Genomic DNA, 22,758 nt, shown 5'->3' on the forward strand with positions numbered 1-22,758 from the left:
GAGGCTACGGCGAGGAGCTCCGTGTCGTCCACTTAAGGGGTGACATGGTTCTGGCAAATAGAGCTTTGGGGGTGATCGCCAGGGCTCGGCGTACCCCTGAAAACCCCCCCACGGAGGAGTGGGGATCCTAGGGGTCCAGGAGAGCATGAGAAACCCCCCCCCCGAATCCCCCGGTGGACTTTTTGTGCGCGGGGGAAAGGGAAGGGTCTTGCGTCCGCTCACGGCTCCCATGCACACTATTGCCGGAAGCAGTGATGCTTCTGATTCCAAGTTTCTGGGAACCACAGAAGGGGAGAGTTGCTCTTCTGCTCGAATCCTGCTTGTGGGTTTCTCAGAGGCATCCGTTTGGTCACGGTGAGAACAGGATACTGGACTAGATGAGTCATTGGCCCATTCCAGCATCCTCTCCTTATGCTCTTGTGATTATAATGGTGAGAAATTAGATTTGCATGCTATATGAATCAATCACCCAACTTAACTAAGCTTCTGTTCTCATATGAACTGGTTGGAAGCTCATGGTTTTGTGAGATCGCAGAGCAACAACCCCGCAGGGACCTGGATTACTCCGGTTCAGAGTCCTGGTTCATCCAGCCCAATGTTGTCTACCCTGACTGGCAGCACTTCTCCAGGGTCTCAGGCAGAGGAGGGTCTTTCCCTGAAGTCAATCACAGAATCGTAGAATTGTAGAGCTGGAAGGGACCCCAGGGGTCATCTAGTCCAACCCCTCGCAATTCCATCTTTAGGGAGCTGAACCTGGAACCTTCAGCTTGCAAAGCCGGTGCTCTGGCCCTGAGCTGCAGCCCCCTGGGTTCCTTGGCAGGGGGGCTTCTTCTCCCGGGCATCTCTAGCTGCCTAAGCTTCTGCCTTTCCATGCCTCCACCAAAACGGGCGCACATCTATTCCATCTTCTGCAGCCATCCATTTCCCCAATACAGGAAGGGCTCAGAAGCCACCCAAGCAAGCCACAGGCATGGTTTAGAGCAAGGGGAGGCAGCATTTTTTAAGAGAATGGGAGGAACTGGCACTGTTGTTGTTTAGTGGTTTAGTCGTGCCTGACTTTTCGTGACCCCCTAGACCAGAGGACGCCAGGCCCTCCTGTCTTCCACTCATGCTCCTGTCTTCCACTCATGCTCCCTCATGCTGGTAGCTTCGAGAACACTGTCCCACCATCTCGTCCTCTGTTGTCCCCTTCTCCTTGTGCCCTCCATCTTTCCCAACATCAGGGTCTTTTCCAGGGAGTCTGGGAGGTGGCCAAAGTATTGGAGCCTCAGCTTCATGATCTGCCCTTCCAGTGAGCATTCAGGGCTGATTTCCTTCAGAATGGAGAGGTTTGATCTTCTTGCAGTCCATGGGACTCTCAAGAGTCTCCTCCAGCACCATATTTAGCATCAATTCTTTGGCGATCAGCCTTCTTCATGGTCCAGCTCTCACTTCCATACATCACTACTGGGAAAACCAGAGCTTTAACTATGCGGACCTTTGTTGCCAAGGTGATGTCTGGCACTACTACAGGTGATAATAACATAATACCCATTCTGCATTTGTACGCATGCACTTTGGAACTCCCTGCCACTTGATATCAGGCAGGCGCCTTCACTGGACTCCTTCTGGCACCTGCTAAATCTTTCCTGTTTAGACAAGCCTACCCAGACTCTTAGAAAGCTGTGGTAATTTTGATCTGTTTCAGTATCTTATTGTATTTATTCTTATTTTTTGTATGTTTTAAAGTATGGTTGTAATTTTTTTCTTTTCTTTCTTGTTTTATCTTTCTGTAAACCACTTTGAGTTGGGGTTTTTTTTCTTACTATCAAGCGGTGTGTAAGTTCTACGCAATAAATGAATAAGTAAGTGTTTGCCTGCAAGGCTTTTCTGCCAGGTTCCCACTTAAGAACATAAGCAGAGGCTGCTGGGTCAGGCCTGTAGCCCATCTAGTCCAGCCTCCTGCTCTCACCGTGGTCCTCCAGGTGCCCCAAAGGGAAACCCACAAGCAGGATTCGAAAACAAAAGCGGGGCTCTCCCCTCCCGTGGTTCCCAGCCGCTGGTATTCAGAAGCATTGCTTCCTCCCACCGACCACAGAAGCAGAACACAGCCACCCTTAGTGATAGACTTTACTTCCACGAATTTGTCCAATCCTCTTTGAAATCCAGTTGGTGGGCATCCCTGCCTCCTGTGGCAGGGAGTTCCATAGGTTAGCTATGTGCTGAGTTAATGCAGGATGTTCTTCTGTCTGTCTGAATCTTCCAACATTCCATTTCATTGGGTGTTCTCCAGTTCTAGTGTTAGGAGAGAGAGGGAAAATCTTTTCTGTCCAGCTTTTCCATGCCTTGCCCAGCTCCAAGAACATCTATCGTGTTCCCTCTGACTCCCCTTTCTCCTAATCCCCCAGTGCTGTGACACTTCCCCATCTTCTGTGCCAGAAGTTCTTGTTGGGGCCACTTAAGTAAAGCACCCTCCATCGAAGTAGAGAGCACTGATGAAATCTAGGGGGCAGCCATCACTTACCCAGTTTCCATTTGGGTGGATTTCATCCTCTCTTTCTATAACCAACCTGGGAGCAAGGGGAGGAGCTCTTCACTTGATTGGCAGGCACAGTCACCAGTCACAGGCAGGACCCGCCCAGATTCTCCCCCCCCCTCCCACCCACGGCTCAGTTTGCCTAGCAGCCCTGCCCTTTCAGGATCACCTGTATCCTTTGCAAACCCTCCAACTGGTGGTTCACCTGCATTCCTGCCTGTGATGGAAACGCTCCAAAGTTGTGATTCCTTTACCATGGGGTAAATCCCACTGAATACAGTGGGGCTGGCATCTGAGTAAGTAAGATTTACTCTATAAGTAACTGCATGGTGGGGGGAGCCTGTCTACATACTCATTTCATTGATTTGGCTTTGACTGTGGCTGTTTATAACATTGTCAGACTAGCATGAGCAATATGAAATTTTCTTAGGGAGTTTGGAGTTCTGAAATAATCTTGTTGCATGCCACCTCAATCGTCATAGGTTCCAGGCACTTAACTGGGCTCTGTTTCCTTGGAATGAAGGTCAGCAGAGACTGTGGTGTCTTTAGGATGCATAGTTTTATTTAAGTAAAGGTAAAGGGACCCCAGACCATTAGGTCCAGTCGTGGCCGACTCTGGGGTTGTTGCGCTCATCTCGCTTTACTGGCCGAGAGAGACGGCGTCCAGCTTCCGGGTCATGTGGCCAGCATGACTAAGCCGCTTCTGGCAAACCAGAGCAGCACACGGAAACGCCGTTTACCTTCCTGCCGGAGTGGTACCTATTTATCTACTTGCACTTTGACATGCTTTTGAACTGCTAGGTTGGCAGGAGCTGGGACCGAGCAACGGGAGCTCACCTCGTCATGGGGATTCGAAACCACCGAACTTCTGATCGGCAAGTCCTAGGCTCTGTTTAACCCACAGCGCCACCTGAGCATAAAATAGAATAGAATCATAGAGTTGAAAGGGACCGCGTGGGTCATCTAGTCCAACCCCATGAAATGCAGGAGTTTTTTGCCCAAGTTGGGACTCAAACTCATAACCCTGAGATTAAGTCTCATGCTCTAACAGCTGAGCTATCCTCAGATGAAGGGGATCACAGCAGATCTTCTCCAGCAGAGATCAAGCATGTCTCAGTTTCTCCAGCTTCCAGCCTGTTTCCAGCTCAGCTCTCACACCCCACCCTGGCTAATGCTCTCCTACCTGGTGGTTAGGAGATGGGGGATGGAGGAAAGCCCCACCCCCACCATTCACCTGGAGGAAACTGCCATTTAGTTGTAACTCTTGCTTAAACTTTTGTCAAAACAAAACAAATTCCTTCCAGTAGCACCTTAAAGACCAACTAAGTCAGTTCTTGGTATGAGCTTTCGTGTGCATGCACACTTCTTCAGATACTACTCAAAACAAAACAAATTCCTTCCAGTAGCACCTTAAAGACCAACTAAGTCAGTTCTTGGTATGAGCTTTCGTGTGCATGCACACTTCTTCAGATACTACTCAAAACAAAACAAATTCCTTCCAGTAGCACCTTAAAGACCAACTAAGTCAGTTCTTGGTATGAGCTTTCGTGTGCATGCACACTTCTTCAGATACTAGTCAAAACAAAACAAATTCCTTCCAGTAGCACCTTAAAGACCAACTAAGTCAGTTCTTGGTATGAGCTTTCGTGTGCATGCACACTTAGTTGGTCTTTAAGGTGCTACTGGAAGGAATTTGTTTTGTTTTGACTAGTATCTGAAGAAGTGAAGAAGTGTGCATGCACACGAAAGCTCATACCAAGAACTGACTTAGTTGGTCTTTAAGGTGCTACTGGAAGGAATTTGTTTTGTTTTGACTATGGCAGACCAACACGGCTACCTATCTGTAACTTAAACTTTTGTGATGATGATGAGTACACCTAAGTCACGGGCTAAGGCCATTGTCTTACAATGCCTCACAAAGAAATTGGTCTGAGCAGTTCGGCACCTTCCTCTGTTTGATTCTAACCCTCCCTGGGTACAGGACCCCAGAACTGGAGGGGACTCTGGGCATCATCCAGACTGACCCCCTTCCAAAACCCACAACAGTATAATAGTGTTCAGGGATCAAGGATTTTTAAACAATATTGTGCAATTTATTGGGATCTCCATTGTAGACTTTGCAGTGAGAGAAACAGAGAGAGAGAGCTTAATCTACAACCTCATTTTCACTTTCCATGACATTTTGGAACAGGGCACTGGTCATGTTGAAAGTCGGTTTTGTTCCAGACAGGGAAGGCAAAGCCAGACAGCAAATGCGCATCTGAATCAGGCCAGAGAGTTTGCCGTGCTCACCCAGCGATCAATAACAGGCATCAGCTCCCAATAATAATAATAAATGGGGAGGAGGCGCGGTTTTTAGCAGAGACAAGAGCTGGCATATGGTTCACCTGTCAAATCCCGGGGGTGGGATCCGGGGTTACCCTGGCAACAGGAGACGGAATCAATAACACCCAAATGCAAGGCAGCTAGCAGAGAAGGAGGGGGTGGGGAGGGTCTGGGAATGCCAAATGTGGGAGGGGCTTCTTGTGCAAGCTGTTTGCATGATTGCAAATGAATCGAGGAGTATTTCAGCCCGGAAACTTTCCATAAGGCTGCCGTTGGGGTGGGGGTTTGCATGAGAGTCCAGGAGGGGGAAAGGCTGGCACCAGCAAGAAGCAAGAACACAAAATGCATCCTTGTTTGGTGTGTGGTGTATATTTGCCTATCGGCAGGTCGATCGTGGATCATTAACCAGGAAGATAGCTGCTTCCTGGCATTGGACCCTAAGCCATGTGGATTTTATTCCCATCATTGGAAGTGTCTCCTGCACTCTCTCTCTCTCTCTCTCTCTCTCTCTCTCTCTCTGTGTGTGTGTGTGTGTGTGTGTGTGTGTGTGTGTGATCCCAGCTCAATGATGGGAAGAAAGGCAGGGAGCCAGCAAGCAAATGAGGACCACCATTTTCAGGTCTCAGTGCTGTTGTAAACAAAAATTGCCCTTTTCCCTTATGGGGTACCCAAGCGCCCATATAGAGTCCTTACGTAGGTTCCCTATTGGTAGGAGCAAATAACAGAGGCCAACCAGAGAATATTGAGAAGCAAAGCAGCTAGTAAGCCTGATCTTTATTGATCTGTTGCAACAGGGTGCTCCCCTCACATGCAGGAAAGGAGGAGGAACCCAGAACAAAGGTGTGTCTGCCCTTATATAGACATTTTAAATTGCCCCCCCCCCGGAGTCCAAGACCACACCCAGAAACATCATACATACATCACAGAAGGGGTGTAGCTCAAGACCACCACCACCCCAGATACATCATCCCTACATCACAGAAAGGGCGGTCTACAGCAGAAATCTGAGTGCTTTGTTTATCTCCTGTCTCTCCTGTCTGGCAGGTTAGTTGATTGGATACCCTGCTTACTAGACTGGATTGCCTGGGGAGTCTGGCCAGTCTTTTGTAAAGATAAATACTTAGTTCCTGGGCCAGGTCACAGGCTCACACCCTATTCATATCTTAAATGTGCCCTTAAGACAGGATTTGTGAAGGAAAAGACAACGGGGAGGCTTTTCCATTTTCCTTTGACCTTGCAGAGAAAACCTTAAAGACCAACTAAGTTAGTTCTAGGTATGAGCTTTCGTGTGCATGCACACTTCTTCAGATACACGAAAGCTCATACCTAGAACTAACTTAGTTGGTCTTTAAGGTGCTACTGGAAGGAATTTTTTTATTTTGTTTTGACTATGGCAGACCAACACGGCTACCTATCTGTAACTGGAACATTTGGTCAGTTTGGGACAATTTGGGAATCAAAAATGGTTCCAGGTCGGTCTTCCTGTGCTGATCTATGTAGGTGCTTAGTTGGTACACTTATGAACATTGAACTTATGAATCTAAGACCTCAAAATTCCTATCACAGTGCCTTGCTGGGCAGGAGAGCCACCCCTATTTTATAGAACCATAGAATTGTAGAATTGAAAGGGATTCCTGAGGGGCATCTAGTCCCACCCCGTGCCATGCAGAAATCCTGCCCACAGCCATCCCTGCTAGGCTCAAACCAGCAACCTTCTGGCTAACTGTCAGATGCGCTGAGCCATTACGTCACCAGAAGGACAGAACTTATTTTCTGGTATCCCAAAAATCATTGTCCTTGTTTTGTCCATGCCCCACACCCCCTGCCCTTGGAATGGGGGTGGGAGAGAAGAACAGAAGTCCATGTCATGTCCAGTTCGTGACTAAATTAGAAGTAAAAAGACCCAAAAGGGGGGGTGAGACTGGGACAGGCTTGTAGCATGTGTCTGAAGGGGGAAAGGGGGGACACACTTGCCCCACTGAATGACCCATAATAACTGGAGGATCCATCCTAACCAGAGACCCAGTGTGGCATAACGGTTGCTGGACTAGGGTGTGGGAGACCAGGGTTCGAATCCCCACTTGCGATGAAGCTCACTTGGTGTAGGAATAACGGAGGACGATAGGGGGTTGGATGTAGGTGAGCTGTGCAGAAGCACGCTCGCAAGTGTGCTCCAAGACAAGCTGCCGGCCAGCTCTGTAGAGGCTCCTTTTATTAGCACAATATGCAAAACCAGTCAGATATTTGGGACTGTGACCTTTACACATCTTCCAATCCCGAGATCGTGGGGTGGTACAAAGTTATTTTGGCACCTGTTTCCACCGCGTCATTTTCCCCTTGCACAATGTATGACGAAGGGGACTAAGGTCACAGACAGGGCACAGCGGACCACTAAGAAAGCAAAGGTTAGATGGAGGGCATGATGTTCAGACAGCTGTGGCTTTGTCTGCGGGTGGAGGTGTGCTCCACACCCGGCAATCATTCCTTCAACTTGGTGACTTCGGGGGCAAGTCACTGCCTCCTAGCCTACAGGGTTGTTGTGGGGATTGAAAGAGGAGTGGGAGAGCCACTCTGAGCCCAGTTTTGGCTGGGGAGGTATAAATGCAATAAATAAATTGGCTTAATTTATAAATTGTTTAAATTTAGAAAACCAAGTCTCTAGGCCTTGTGGCATTCGAGGTACAGGGAAGAACTTTCAGCCGCAATTCTGCCCAGTCATTTTGTGAGAAACTAGACTTTCCTTTCAGTATTTTTCATAAAAGAATAGAATCACGGCAATGCTCAATTCTTTTGAAAGCAAAGACAGTGATTTTGGCAAAAAGAAAAAGAGGTTAGGATGATGCTGCTATTGTCTGGAGAAGGAACTCCTTGTTTAATTTTTAAGGCGTTTGTTTGTTTGTTTGTTTCAAGAAGTAAAGAACATGAGATGATGGCAGCGCTGAGCAGAGAATATCTCAGGGCCTGCATTGTCCTCTGTGTTCAGGGGTGACCTCTAAGGTCTCAGGAACGCGAAGTTGCAAAAGAGCAAGCCTTGCTGTAGGGAATTGCCTTGCCAGGAAGATAAGACCTTGCAGGGAGACATCAGCTGCGTTGCTTCAATGACAAGCAAGAGCCTTGTGGCACCTGGAAGACTAGCAGATGACTGCAGCCTCAGATTTTGCGGATAAGAGTCGCCTTCAGCCGATTGGAAAGGAGATTTAAATCCGCTAAGTCTTTAAAATGCCAGAAGACTCCCTTGTGTTGGGATAATGGGGGCAGGCACTGGACTATGACTGAAGGCAGCTGCTGATATAACTTTATAGACTCATAGAATTGTAGAGCTGGAAAGGACCCCAAGGAATCACAAAAGGGAACTCTGCAACCAGTATCCGAGGCCCAATTCTGCTATCTGGTGTTTTCCATTGAAAGAGAGCATGATAACGTAAAAAGAGCCTTCTGGATCAGGCCAATGGCCCACCTAGTCCAGGATCCTGTACTCACAGCAGTCAGCCAAGTCTTTGGCCCCACTGGAATATTAAGAATGGCAGAGCTGGAAGGTACCCAGGGATCATCTAGTCCAACCTGCTTTAGTGCAGAAATTACAGCTACAGAATCCCTGGCAGATAGCCACCCAACCTCCATTTAAAAAAGAGAGACTACCACCTTCTGAGATAATCCAATTGTGACTCTTAATCTCAAGGTCATGGGTTCGAGTCCCAACCTGGGCAAAAGATTTCTGCGTTGCAGGGGGTTGGACTAGATGACCCTCATGGTCCCTTCCAACTCTAGGATTTCTGGGACTGGGGTATGGAGGCAGTGATGCCCTCCGCCTCTTCCCCCCAGAGGAGCCTGCATGTACAGCTGCCCCACCTCTCTCCCACAGTCACCCGCCTGTCTGCTGGGTGAAATAAATAAATGAAGGTCTTATATATATAATAAATGTTCATAAACGTACAAAGCAAATACGTACATAAATGTATAAACCACATGTCTGAAGCAGCGCAGGAAAACAGCCATGAAGCCATTTTGGCTCCCAAACTGACCAAATGTTTTCTCTGAAAGGTCAAAGGAAAATGGAAAAGCTTCCCCGTTGTCTTTTCATTCACAAATCCTGTCTTAAGGGTATGTCTGTCTGTGTATGAATAGGGTGTGAGCCTGTGACCTGGCCCAGGAACTAAGTATTTATCATTACAAAAGACTGGGCAGGCTCCCCAGGGTATCCAATCAAGTGAGCATTAACAGGTAACATGCCAGACAGGAGGTAAACAAAGCACTCATATTTCTGCTGTAGACCACCCCTTCTGTGGTGTATGTATGATGTATGGAGGGGTGGTCTTGAGCTCCAGGGAAGACAATTTAAAATGTCTATATAAGGGCGGGCACACCTTTGTTCTGGGTCCTCCTCCTTTCCTGCATGTGAGGCGAGCCCCCTGTTGCAACAGTTCAATAAAGATCAGGCTTACTAGCTGCTTTAGAATCATAGAATCATAGAGTTGGAAGAGACCACAAGGGCCATCGAGTCCAACCCCCTGCCAAGCAGGAAACACCATCAGAGCACTCCTGACATATGGTTGTCAAGCCTCTGCTTAAAGACCTTCAAAGAAGGAGACTCCACCACACTCCTTGGCAGCAAATTCCACTGTCAAACAGCTCTTACTGTCAGGAAGTTATAAGGGCGGGCACACCTTTGTTCTGGGTCCTCCTCCGTCCTCCTGCATGTGCGGGGAGCACCCTGTTGCAACAGTTCAATAAAGATCAGGCTTACGAGCTGCTTTGCTTCTCAATATTCTCTGGTTGGCCTCTGTTATTCTCTCCGACCGATGGAGAACCTGCAAAGGACTCTGAAAGGGCCCTTGTGTCCCCCATAAGGGAATAAGGGCAGATTTTCGTTTATGACATGGGTGGGTGAGCTCTTCCCCTGCTAGCCCCTCTCATAGAACCCTAATTGGTACCACCCCCTTCTCACGGCTGCCTCTCTTTCAGAGCCATGGGGGTGCTGATGTCCAGGCGGCAGACCGTGGAGCAGGTCCAGAAGGTCAGCCTGGCCGTGTCGGCCTTCAAGGACGGGCTGCGAGAACGGAAGTCGGAGGGCAGCACCAGCCGGAGGGGCACCATCGAGGACACGGTGCAGGAGCTCAGAGAAGAGGAGGCGTCGGAAGCAGGGTCTTCGGCGGGGCTCCAGCAGAAGGAGGAGAGCCGCTTCCGCCGGGCGGCCTGGGAGAGGCTGCGGGACGGGCGAGGGGTGGAGCCCGAAGAGTTTGACCGCACCACCTTCTTCACGCCGCCAGCCTTTGTGCGCCCCACACGGAGGGAGCAGGATGACGAGCCCATTGAGATCAGCCTGGAGCAGAGGGAGCAGGTGGGCACAAGATAAACCCCTGGAACAGGGAGGGAGGGAGGGAGGGAGGAGAGACAGAAGCACCCTGGGCATGGGGCAAGAAAACCAGAGGGGCATGACACATCGTAGAATCGTAGAGTTGGAAGCGTTGGATGGATTTAGAGGAGCAGGAGAGGATATTTTACTTACTAATTATCCTTCCTCTTTTTCTCACGGGTGTAAGAATGCAAATACCTATTTCAGCAGAGTAACACCACCATCTGTGGGCAGCTTATCTCTAGAAGCTTTCGGACACGGTTGTGCAACTTTCTAGAGCAGTTTTACTAGCCAAGGGTGTTTAGGCAGACATGGGTCTTCTTCTCCTGGTTCCTTCTTAACAAAGAAATCACTCTCAAACTGTTTAAGTAACCCAAGAAAATACAGTCAGACCTCGTGTTGCATTTGTTTCAGGTTGAGCATTTTCAGGTTGCGTCCCGTGGCGATCCGGAAGTACCGGAAAGGGTTACTTCCAGGTTTTGCTGCTCACGCATGCGCAGACGCTAAAAATGACATCACGCTCATGCGCAGAAGCGGCAAATCGCAACCCACACATGCACAGATGCAGGTTGCGTTCTGCTCAGGTTGTGAACGGGGCTCCGGAATGGATCCCGTTCGCAACCAGAGGTACCACTGTATATACTTTACTCACTTAAAGGTCTTGTCAGGATTCAGCATGTTCAGTGATGGAAATCAAGCAGGCGATTATCCTTGAAAGTTACAAACGTCCATAGTCCAGTTCAAAATGGAGGGCGCTCCCTGGAGGAGAGCTCACAGAGAACCCTGCCCATTGCAGGTAAGAAGAAGGAGGAGCAGCAACAGAAAGAAGATTAAGATCCTTTTGTTCTCCCTTCTACCACAAAAGTTTAGAGGATATAACACCATAGGGTCACCTGCTTGTGACTTTCTAGCAATCATGCATTTGTGATTTGGCTGCAGATCCTCCCCTAGGAAGGGGCCCCCAATAAAAATAAAAAGAATTTATTATTTATACCCCTCCCATCTGGCTGGGTTTCCCCAGCCACTCTGGGCAGCTTCCAACAGAATATTAGAATAAAAGGTAAAGGGAACCCTGACCATTAGGTCCAGTCGTGACCGACTCTGGGGTTGCAGCGCTCATCTGGCTTTACTGGCCGAGGGAGCCAGCGTACAGCTTCTGGGTCATGTGGCCAGCATGACTAAGCCGCTTCTGGCGAACCAGAGCAGCGCACGGAAATGCTGTTTACCTTCCCGCTGGAGCGGTACCTATTTATCTACTTGCACTTGACGTGCTTTTGAACTGCTAGGTTGGCAGGAGCAGGGACTGAGCAACGGGAGCTCACCCTGTCGCAGGGATTCAAACCACCGACCTTTTGATCGGCATGTCCTAGCCTCTGTGGTTTAACCCACACCACCACCTGCGTCCCTAATATTAGAATACAAAACCTATTAAACATTAAAAGCTTCCCTAAACAAGGCTGCATCAGATATCTTCTAAAAGTCTGGTAGTTGTTTTTCTCTTTGACATCTGGTGGGAGGGTGTTCCACAGGGCGGGTGCTACTACCGAGAAGGCCCTCTGCCTGGTTCACTGTAATCTCCCTTCTCGCAGGGAGGGAACCGCCAGAAGCCCCTCAGAGCTGTACCTCAGTGTCCAGGTGGAACAATGGGGGTGGAGACACTCCTTCAGATATACTGGATTGAGGCTGTTTGGGGCTTTAAAGGTCAGCACCTATACTTTGAATTGTGCTCGGAAACGTACTGGGAGCCAATGTAGGTCTTTCAGGACTGGTATTATATGGTCTTAGCGGCCGCTCCCAGTCACCAGTCTAGCTGCCGCATTCTGGATTAATTGCAGTTTCCGGGTCACCTTCAAAGGTAGCCCCACACAGAGCCCATTGCAGTAGTCCAAGCGGGAGATAACCAGAGCATGCACCACTCTGGCGAGACCGTCTGCGGGCAGGGAGGGTCTCAGCCTGCGTACCAGATGGAGCTGGTAAACAGCTGCCCTGGACCCAAGGGTCATCAAGTCCAATTTCCTCAATGCTGGAATCGCAGCTAAAGGATCCCTGGCAGATGCCCATCCCCCTCTGCTGCTGCAGGGCTAGGGAAGAAGTCTACAATGCCATGGGTTCTCCTGACTTGAGGAGGGCATATTGAGGGTGACCTCCTTCCCCTGGTGGTCCCTGCAGCTGCTCAGGGCTTCAGCCTTTCCTCCCCTCCCCACGCAGGTGACCAACGACGAGACGTGCGAGGTGTGCGAAGTGTGGACAGCGGACAGCCTCCTGCCCTGCCGTGTCTGCACGAGGGTCTACCACGACGGCTGCCTCCGCCGGATGGGCTTCCTGCCCCAGGACAACACCAGCGAGGTCATTGAGGCGGCCCATTCGGAGACCGGCTGGAGCTGCTACTCTTGCGTAAGCAGCGGGTGGGGGCCCTGAGGTGTTGGGGAAGGGGGAGGGAGACGTCTTGTGAAGAACTGGGGGTCCCTAACCTGAGGGGCGGTCACTTACCCTCCCCTTTCCAAGAGAGGATTGCACTCACGCAGAGAGGGAAAATATAACCATGATGGTGAAAGGAAGCCTCCATGTCTGAAAGCAGTCTACCCTTGAGGACCATACACTGAAGGAGTGAGGGCATTGGGGAGGGGACTCTGAATCTGAAAATCCACCCAGTTGGGTCCTGGGAGCCTCCCAGCAACTGACTCGCCCTCCTTTCTTCCCCCCCACCCCAGGACAATCTCAACTTGCTCCTCACTGAGGAGGAGATGAGCAGCCTCTTCCAGTCCTTACAGCAAGGCAAGGTCGCCCCAGGTAAGCCTCCTGTGCTGCGGACCCACACTCGATTCCTGGGCCATGCATCCATCTGTGCAAAGGTGAACAGGTGTGAAGAGAGGGACCCACGCCGGCCGGTCTCTCTCGCCCTTCACCCAAACCGCACAAGCAGATTGCGCTTTGGACGGGGAATGCCTGGAGAGCAAGGAGTAGGGCCAGTGGCCATGATCCCACCACCACCAGACCTTGCCTTCGCCATGACCTATCCTTGGGAGTCTTGCCTTTCATTGTGGGGGCAGGAGGCCACTCCAGACCTCCGTACCACCCCCTGGAGGAAGGCAAAGCGATGGTGAGGGAGCCTGGTGGGCCATGGTAGCAAGCGGAAGAGGAGGCTGCTGAGGGCAGGGCTGGCTCTATAACTGAGTTGAGCAGAATGGGAAAGGGTGGCAGGTTGGCATCCGGGTCCTAGCTCACTTTCCTTGCTGGAGAGGCAATTGGCCGCCCCAAAAGGGGTCGCCAAAAAACTCCACACCTGTTCTCTCGGCTGTGATTTCTGCACGCTCCCTCCCCTAATTCAGCTGCTGGTGCATTCTCCTAAATGGCTGCTCTGCACATGCAGGGGTGGAGGAAGGGGGCGGGGGGCTGCCCCAGGTGTCACCACTGAGGGGGGTGAAAAAATGCCGGGTAGCATTCACCGTGGGGCCTGCAATGCGCCTCAGCAACGGGTCCCTCCTGGGAGTGGCACGGTAGCTTGGGGGCCCGCAGGCTCCGCACTGCCCCAAACGGTCTGACCGCTGCTCCCCCCCCCAGCTGTAGGGCAACTGAGTGGGAGGAGGCCCCATGGAGCGTCCTGCCCCAGCTCTCCCCGTCCCCGTGGGCTCCTGGCCTCACCCCAGGTGCCCAGTTGGCTTTCTCTGCTGCTGCACACATGTCCTGGCCAGCCCTTCGGTAATGGTGCATGAGAAACAAAATCTGATTGTTGATTGTAGGAATGAGACACATCCAGGAGGGAAGTTCGCTTCGGGAGGCAAAATGTATTTGACCGGCCATGATTCTGGGGGTCTTGAGTGGGACTAGGTGTGTCGCTGGGTTCAAGGCTGAGGCCTCCCCTTAATTGGGGGCCCACCTACTGAGAGGGTGCAGCAGCTGCAAAAAAGAGAGGCAAATTCCACGCTAGGGATCATTAGGAAAGGAACTGAAATGAAAACTGGCTGTATCATAACGCCATTATGGAAACCTGTGGTGCAACCGCATTTGGAGTACTGGGTCCAGTTCTGGTTGCCTCATCTCAAAAAGGATATTGCAGAGTTGGAGTTCAGAGAAGAGCAACAGAAATGGCTGAGGGGCTGAAGAAAGGTTGCAGCATTTGGGACTTTTTAGTTTAGAGAAAAAGCAGGCAAAAATGGACGTGGTAGATGTTTATAAAAATTATACATGGCATGGAGCGGGTGGACAGGGAAAAGTTCTTCTCCCTTCTCCCCACAAGAACTCTAGAACTCATGGACATGAATGTTGGAAGATTCAGCACAGAGAAAAGCAAGTCCTTCTTCACACAGTGCCTAGTTAAACTGTGGAACTCCCTGCCACAGTGATGGCCACCAAACTAGATGGCTTTTTTAAAAGGATTTGGCAAATGCATGTAGAGGGCTCTCAGTGACTGCTCTGCCTCCACAGCTGGAGGAAGCAGGGCATCTGAATCCCAGCTGCCAGAAACCCCTCGGATCCTGCTTGCTGGTTTCCCGCAGGCTCCGTGAGAGCAAGATGCTGGACTAGATGGGCCACTGGCCTGATCCTGCAGGCTCCTTTTGTATTCATATGAGGGGAGCGTGGCAGCGCTAACAGCTCAAGGGGTTAAGGCTCTGCAGAGAGAGAGAGAGAGAGAGAGGCCACTGACTCTTCCCATCTGGTGGCTCCACAGACAGTGCGCTGACCTTGAATGTCTTCTTGGGCTACAAGCGGCTGTCGAAGCAGCAGCCCAGCAGCGAGGAGCAGGAAGACCAGGACGCCCTGCAGTTTTCAGCCCTGGATCCAGAGAGGAAAGGCCGCGTCGAATGGGTGGATTTCCTCTCCCACGAGTCCGTCCTGCAGCTGCAGAGATCACGGACACAGGTGGGTGAAGGTGACTCCGATGAGGAACCTAGGAAGGTGCCTTCTGTTGAGTCACTCAGTCCATGGGTGCCTCCAGCCCAGCTGGCAGCAACTCTCTGAGGCCTGGCAAGCCATTGCATCACTCCTGAGCACTGTGGTGGCCAGTTCAGGAGTGCAAAGCCCCTTCCACACCCCTCACAGCCAAAGCCCCTTCGAAGACGTTGCTCTAATCACACACTCCTCCTCTGCTTCCCCCCCCCCCCCACAGAACGCCCTGCTGCGCCTCCTGACGGGCAAGGAGAGAGAGCGGGCACGATCCACTTTCTTGTCGCTGGACCAGCACGGGGACGGGCTCATCAGCGAGGCAGAGAGTCGGCGCAGCCAACACACGTGGTTCCGTAAGCGGCACAAGGAGGTGCCCTCTTGCAACGTCAGGTAAAGGTCGTCACCCGCCCACTCTGAGCCACAGCCTCCCTGGCTTGGCTGGGCACATGGGCACATTTAAAGACCCACGTACCTAAGGGACCGCCTCTCCTGGTCTGCCCCGCAGAGGACCTTAAGGTCTACAAATGACAACATTTTGGAGGTCCCAGGTCACAAGGTGGTTAGATTGGTCTCAACTAGGGCCAGGGCCTTTTCAGCACTGGCCCCAACTTGGTGGAACGCTCTGTCACAAGAGACCAGGGCCCTGCAGGACTTGACATCTTTCCGCAGGGCCTGCAAGACAGAGCTGTTTTGCCTGGCCTTTGGTCTGGACTCAGTTCACCCTTATGTTTCCCTTCCCTTATGGTCTTGATTTATCGGCTACTTTTAAAATGAGTCTGTATTTTAAATTGCATTTTAACCTGCATTTTAAATTGGTTTTTTCCCCCCTATTATGTTTTTACAGTCATACCTCATGTTACGTTTGCTTCAGGTTGAGCATTTTCAGTTTGCGTTCTGCGACAACCCAGAAGTACCGGAAAGAGTTACTTCCGGGTTTTCCCAGCTCGCACATGCGCAGAAGCGGCAAATCGCGACCTGCAGACGTGGGTTGCGTTCCTTTCAGGTTGCGAACGGGCCTCTGTACTGTAATTTTACTGGTGTTAGCTGCCCTGAGCCTGGCTCTGGCCGGGGAGGGCGGGGTATAGATAAAAATTATTATTATTATTATTATTATTATTATTATTATTATTATTAAGCAGAAGCTTTTCCCCTTGGCCTGAGAATTCTGGGTGTCTGCCTGGTTTTTCTCCAACCTGTTGAGAGTTTGGGGCACCTTTGCAAAGTCTTCTCAGCCTGGGGAAGGGGCCAGGCCTCCCCCACCCCAAGCCCGGCACCCTAGCAATGATCTTCGCAATGCCACAGGTGAGCTTGGGGTGCCGTTTGTGGGGCACCTGAGGCCAGAGTCCTTCAGCAGGCTGCTTGTTAGGGTGATGTAACCCTGGGGGTGCCCTTTGCTCCCTTACAGCATCAGCCACGTGGGCCCCATCTCCGAGAGCAGCCCAGCCAGCAATGCAAGCCAGGACCAGGTGCTGCTGAATGCAGAACCAGAGGAACCAAGGTAAGCAGGTCACCGGGCAGAGAAAGGTAGTCTGACCTTAAAGGCCTCCGACAGAGTCCACAAGTTCAGAAGAAGCATTTGGCAGGGTCCACCTAAGACTATACTGTTTCAGATGAAGAAACCACTGCAGGTGCCTCACTGGCTGGGAAATCTATAGAAATGTAGAGTGGGAAGGGATCCCCAGTGGCCATCTAGTCCAACCCCCTGCAATGCAGGAATTGCAGCTAAAGAATCCCGTACAGGTAGCTCTTCAGCCTCTACCGCCTCCCATTCCACTGTCAACTGGCTCTTTCCGCCAGAAAGTTCTTCCTAATGTTTAGTCAGAATCTCCTTTCTTGACATTTGAATCCACTGGTTCAGGGGATCCACTCAGGAGCAAGGGAAAACCACCTCGTTCCATCTTCCTTATGAGAGCCCTACAGATACTTGAAGATGGCTATCATATCTCCTGGGACGCGGGTGGCGCTGTGGGTTAAACCACAGAGCCTAGGGCTTGCCGATCAGAAGGTCGGCGGTTCGAATCCCCGCCACGGGGTGAGCTCCCGTTGCTCAGTCCCTGCTCCTGCCCACCTAGCAGTTTGAAAGCATGTCAAAGTGCAAGTAGATAAATAGGTACCACTCGGGCGGGAAGGTAAACGGCGTTTCCGTGCGCTGCTCTGGTTCGCCAGAAGCGGCTTAGTCCTGCTGGCCACATGACCCGGAAGCTGTACGCCGGCTCCCTCGACCAATAAAGCAAGATGAGCGCCGCAACCCCAGAGTCGTCCACGACTGGACCTCTTTCCAGGGGTCCCTTTACCTATCATATCTCCTCTCAGTCTTCTATTCTACAGGCTAAACATCCCCAACTCCTTCAGCCATTCCTCATCCGGCTTGGTTCCAGACTCTGGGGCGGCACCCAGGACTTATCCTCTGTCTGTGGGTCAAATACTGGTTCTGGAGCTCAGGAAGCCTGGATTATGTTCTCCAGTCTTTGAGCAATTCTCTGCAGGCACCCCGGGTTCTTCCCCTGATCCCTCCTCACATAGTAACCTAAAAGCCTGCAGGATCAGGCCACTGGCTACCTAATCCAGCCTCTTCTTCTCACAATGGCCAGCCAGATGTCTGGCTGGAACCAGGCACAACTCTCTCCTCCTGCTGTTTCCAGCAACTGGTATTCGGAAGCATCACTGCCGCCAACTCCTGCCTCAGTTTCCACCACCGTAATGTCACTCCTGACTTTCCTAAATGTTGGAGAGATGTGCCAACTCTTGCAATATCGCTCTGCCTCATTAGGAGCCTCTCTCAGCCTCCCGGGTTTCCATGGCAACTGTTGGCAGCAAGGCAAACCCTAAGCATCCTTCCAGTTTGGGGGGAGATGACTCCCGGTTCGGGTGGGGAGTGGTGGGCGAGAAGGAGAAGCACAGCTGGGAGGGGGGCTGCTTGTGAGCCGAGGCCTTGGTGGGATCCAAAATGAGACGGGAGCCATCCTGCAACGACATGTTTCTCCAGCCATCTGCCTGGTTCTGCCGTCGCCGTCTCTCTTGCCAGGCCTGCCTGCCAACGAACTGTCACTCAGGCCTGGAGCAGATTGGCATAAGAGCAAAGGCGGGCATCTCTGGCTGCTCCCCAGGCCCTGGACAGATGGATGGGCAAGCAAACTTGACTCTCAAGAACCGCTGCTCCCTGGAGCAGAATGAGGTAATCAGGTACAATAAGGCTGTGTTGTCTAATGGTTAGAGTAGCTCAGTTGCTCAGAGCCTGGAGCTGATCACATCAACATTGCGGGTTCAATCCCCATACGGGACAGCTGCATTGCAGGAGGTTGGACTAGATGATCCTCAGGGTCCCTTCCAACTTAACCCTATGATTGATTCTTATGAGTACAGAACCTGGGAGAGACCAGGGTTCGAATCACCACTCAGCCACATAACGCTGGCTTACTTGGGCCAGGCACCACCTCTCAGCCTGCCTACCTCTCAGGGTTGTCGTGAGGGACAGATGGGAAAGCAGAGAACCGTGTGTGCCACCTTGAACCCTCTGAAGGGCAAGTGGGTGGAAGTGGAAGAGTAATTTAATAGCAACTCTCTGCTTGCTGAGACCATAGTCAAGGGAGAGGGGGAAGGCGGGACTGGGATGGTTGAGGGGGGCAGGAAAGGGGAAGAGGGAAAAGAGGAGGGGAGACAAGGGCTGGCTGAGAAGCCAGTGGCCACACATCTCCCTCCCCAGGGAGGTTAAGGTGCCCCACGTTGCTGGGGGCTTTCATTATTATTCTTTTTTTATTGTCTTTCTGCCCCACCTTTTCCTCCAAGGAGCTCAAGGTGGGACAGACACGGTTCTCCCCATCCTCACCTTCTCCTTCTCCTTCTCCTTCTCCTTCTCCTTCTCCTTCTCCTTCTCCTTCTTCTTTTTCTTCTCCTTCTTCTTTTTCTTCTTCTTCTTCTTCTTCTTCTTCTTCTTCTTCTGCGATCGCTCGTAGCCGAGTAAGATTGTCTTCCATAAACACGGATTTAACAATGAGTGTGTAAGTGACCGTGGAGGCCAATTCTAGCGCAGATAACAATGGCTCTCAAAGTGACCCATTCACAGTGGGATCAGGTGTTAAACAGGGTTCTGTCATTGACCCAACTCTATTCATTATTTTCATTGCCATGATCCTGCACTTTGTCGAAGGGAAACTCCCCTCCACCCTCACAGAATCCCCCCACAACAACCCTGGGAGGTAGGTAAGGCTGAGAGGCTGTGACTGGCCCAGGGCCACCCAGTGAGCTTCACAGCCGAGGGGGCAGGAGCCCTTGCCCCACACCAGTTGTGTCACGCAATCGTGGCTTTGGCTTTCTCTAGGAGGTCAGCACTGGACTCTCCGCCCTGGGAGGGCAAGCTGGCTTGCTGGGCTGCCTCATGCCCAGCTCCTTTTCATTCTGTGCCAGCAAAGCCGCTGGCTCAGCCTTCCCCATGCCTGGCAAGTATTTTGGACTACAACTCCCATCATCCCCGGCATCATATAGCCATGCTATATGGAAAAAAATTATTGGTTTCCATATTTATCACATAGAAAAAGAGAAAACATTACAAAACACACAACAAGAAAAAAAGGGGGGAAAGAAAAGCACACAAAACAAAATTCTTACTTCAAATCTCTCGTTACATTGATAGCTGATGTAATGGGATAAGGGGTTGCTTGTGCGTAAGCGCAGAACCTCTCCAAGCTGAGTAGTTGGCTCAAACTTTCCCTGCCCGGACAGCCCTTACTTCATGACTGTCTTAATCGCTGGCAGAATCCGTCAGTGGGCGTTTCCTGTATTTCTTCCAACATAAAAGCTCCTTAACCGAGAGTCTCCGCCTAGCTTCCCTGCGCGACAGCTTTCTGCGCAGAGTGGGCGTCCCAAGGGGAGGTCCTGAGCTCTCTCCGCTGCCCTCGCTGGAAGCGTCCCTGAGCCTTCCCTCCGACGCTTCCTCCTCCTCCTCTACTTCCTCAGCGGAAGTTCTCCCCCTGCTGGTTCCCTCCCCAGCGTCTGGGAGCCTCGCCACCGCCCTGGGCTCCGATGGCAGTTCCTTGACAGCTGACTTCCTCAAATCCCCTCTATCTGAATTTCATTATAACCCCTGTATAGCAGTTCTCCAAATTCATATTTCTAATAATATTCACTCCTTTCATTTACTATCCTCCTTTCTTTTATTAATATTCTAATCCTTAATATTTACTACCACATATTCTTATTCTACCCCTAAGCCTATTTGTTACTTCCAAGAATTTTATAAGTATCTTGTATCACAATACTTAGCTAAATATTCTTTAAATTTCTTCTGGGAGCTGTCTTTGAGAACAGCCAGAGGTACCAGGCCAGGGGAAGGCTAAGCCTTGCTCTTGGGCCAGCATCTGCTGGGGGCTCCATCCTGCTAAGCTTTTCCCTCCCTCTGTTTCCTTCACAGCCGGACCATCAACTGGCCTACTTTCCTGCGAGAGAGCACCATCTACATCCTCGCCGCCCGGCCCAACAGCCCTGCCATCCACCTGAAGCCGTTGGCATAGGGGCACGCTTGGCAAGGGGGGAGGCAGTCAGAGACAAACAGACTTGCCTTGCTGGGAAGAGCAGGAAAGTTTCCATGATCCTGCCAAGCCATCTGGATTGACACGGGCAAAACTTCTTGATTGCTGGAGCAGCCAAACGACACAAGCCAGAAAACAGCCAGGAGATTGGTGATGATGGAGGGCAAAGCATTTGGCCCCTATGCCCATCACTTCCCTCCCCTCACCCCCTTCTCTGAATCTCTCCCCACACACCCACAGAGACCTATAGGCAGGACCCTGGCTGCATCATTGGGCAGGGAACCCCCTTTTTTAACAATCGGTTTAAAACGCAGACATTGCACTTCCAGGTTGGCCAGTTCATAAAACAGTTCAGATCCTCCAGCTGCACCTCACAGCTCCTGCTTAGAGCCAAAAGAAAACTCAAGTGTTCCTCAGCCTTCTCATTATCCAAAGAGCTTGTGCATCGCAGCCAAGTTCCAGGGTTCCTGCGCATCTGCTCATCTCAGCACCTTCCTGAATGGCCAATGACAAAATGAAAGCCTCAGCATTGGGCTCCTGCTCAAGAAATCACAGAATCATAGAATTGTAGGCTTGGGACCCCCAAGGGTCATCCAAACCAACCCCCCACAAAGTCCCCTGTTGCATTCTAGTTTGCTATTAGCTATTGCAAGGGGAGGGGAGGAACCAGCTACAGGCAGAGGAAACACTCGTTTTTCAATAGGGAGGGAGGAAATCTGTTCAGTTCCCGTTTAAAGTTGAGCTTGCCTGGCTTTCCTAGACAATATGAGGAATCAAAAGACAGCTGTTCCTCCAAATTCACACTTCTCTGAATTTTTGCCATGCGGTTCCCCAGCCACGTAATATGCGCAGGCAGGCTGATGCTGATGAAATTTCATGAGGACGCCTGAAAGTCAACAATTCTCAAACTGCTCTTGAAATGTGTCGAACCGAACTGAAGATTGGAAAAACGAGAAAGTGAGAGAAACTGGAAGTGACAACTTGGCCCTTGCGGAGCTGAGAGAGTGCCGAGCTCATCGGCTGCCTGCAGGATCTTGCAGTTTCACCTCTCAGTAGCGGCAAATGGAAGTGCTAGCTAGACAGAGCACAGGCTCATCATCACAAAATAGAGTCATTTGCCAGACCCAAATCTCCTCTCTTTGTCCACCACCACCCTGCCAAATTGTCATATTTACAGCCACTGCGGTGGATCCTGGCCCCTAAGGACCTGGAACCCTGCAAGGGGAATTCCACAAAGACCTATTTCTGCATCTCTAGGAGATGACCCCAGGAAGAGGGTGCACACTTCAGCAGAACAGGGAGAAGCTACCTTCTGGCCAAGGCTGAACATGCTTCCCCTGTCCTTTTTTGAGTGGTTTCTACTCCCAAGAAGGCTCCCGATAGCTCAGCCTGGAGAAGAGAGTGAAGAATACATGAACCACCTGGGATATGGGCCCATCAGGCTGAGGGTCCATCTAGCAGCGATGCCCATTGGTGCCCACTGGGACTGGTAGGGCAGGACGCAGGAAGACCAACAGCAGGTGGCGCCAGAGGTGGCTGATTCCAGTTCTACAGGGGCAACTCTAAGATGAAGAGGGAGGAAGCTGACAGATTGCGCCTGCTCCCCAGAGGGGTTGTAAGTAAGAACAGAAGGCAGGTGGAGCCTCCATGTATTTTCTGCTCTTGTACTCCGTTAACTTAGAGCAGCTAGTGGCCTCTGGGGAAACCTTACAAGAGGCCATCCTGCCCTGTCCTCTGTTTTTACCTCCAATGAAGGAGCTTCCATCACCTCCTGAGGAAGCCCACTCCACTGTCAAGGAGTTCTTCCTGATGTTTAGTCGGAATCTCCTTTCCTGTCTCTTGATTCCATCCGTTCTGGTCCTCCCCTCCAGACCAGGGGAAAACAAGCTCTGCTCCATCCTCCATGGGGCAGCCCTTGAGATATTTCATAGAATCATAGAATCATAGAGTTGGAAGAGACCACAAGGGCCATCGAGTCCAACCCCCTGCCAAGCAGGAAACACCATCAGAGCACTCCTGACATATGGTTGTCAAGCCTCTGCTTAAAGACCTCCAAAGAAGGAGACTCCACCACACTCCTTGGCAGCAAATTCCACTGTCAAACAGCTCTTACTGTCAGGAAGTTCTTCCTAATGTTTAGGTGGAATCTTCTTTCT

At 51.1% G+C, this 22,758-nt stretch overlaps 1 protein-coding gene across 1 annotated transcript in view; it reads left to right on the forward strand.

Moving 5' to 3' along the window:
* Nucleotides 1–22,519, forward strand: part of PHF24 (PHD finger protein 24) — a 34,894-nt gene extending 12,375 nt beyond the window's left edge. Inside the window, exons 2-8 of the mRNA XM_081881602.1 lie at nucleotides 9,803–10,178; nucleotides 12,402–12,587; nucleotides 12,905–12,983; nucleotides 14,863–15,053; nucleotides 15,301–15,467; nucleotides 16,483–16,575; nucleotides 20,485–22,519. Of these exons, the coding sequence (XP_081737728.1) occupies nucleotides 9,807–10,178; nucleotides 12,402–12,587; nucleotides 12,905–12,983; nucleotides 14,863–15,053; nucleotides 15,301–15,467; nucleotides 16,483–16,575; nucleotides 20,485–20,584 (1,188 nt within the window). The 5' untranslated portion in view covers nucleotides 9,803–9,806 and the 3' untranslated portion in view covers nucleotides 20,585–22,519. The remainder of the gene's footprint in view (nucleotides 1–9,802; nucleotides 10,179–12,401; nucleotides 12,588–12,904; nucleotides 12,984–14,862; nucleotides 15,054–15,300; nucleotides 15,468–16,482; nucleotides 16,576–20,484) is intronic.
* Nucleotides 22,520–22,758: the final 239 nt, after the last annotated feature.

The sequence above is a fragment of the Podarcis erhardii genome (assembly GCF_964252035.2).
Source record: "Podarcis erhardii genome assembly, chromosome: 11".
NCBI lineage: Eukaryota > Metazoa > Chordata > Lepidosauria > Squamata > Lacertidae > Podarcis > Podarcis erhardii.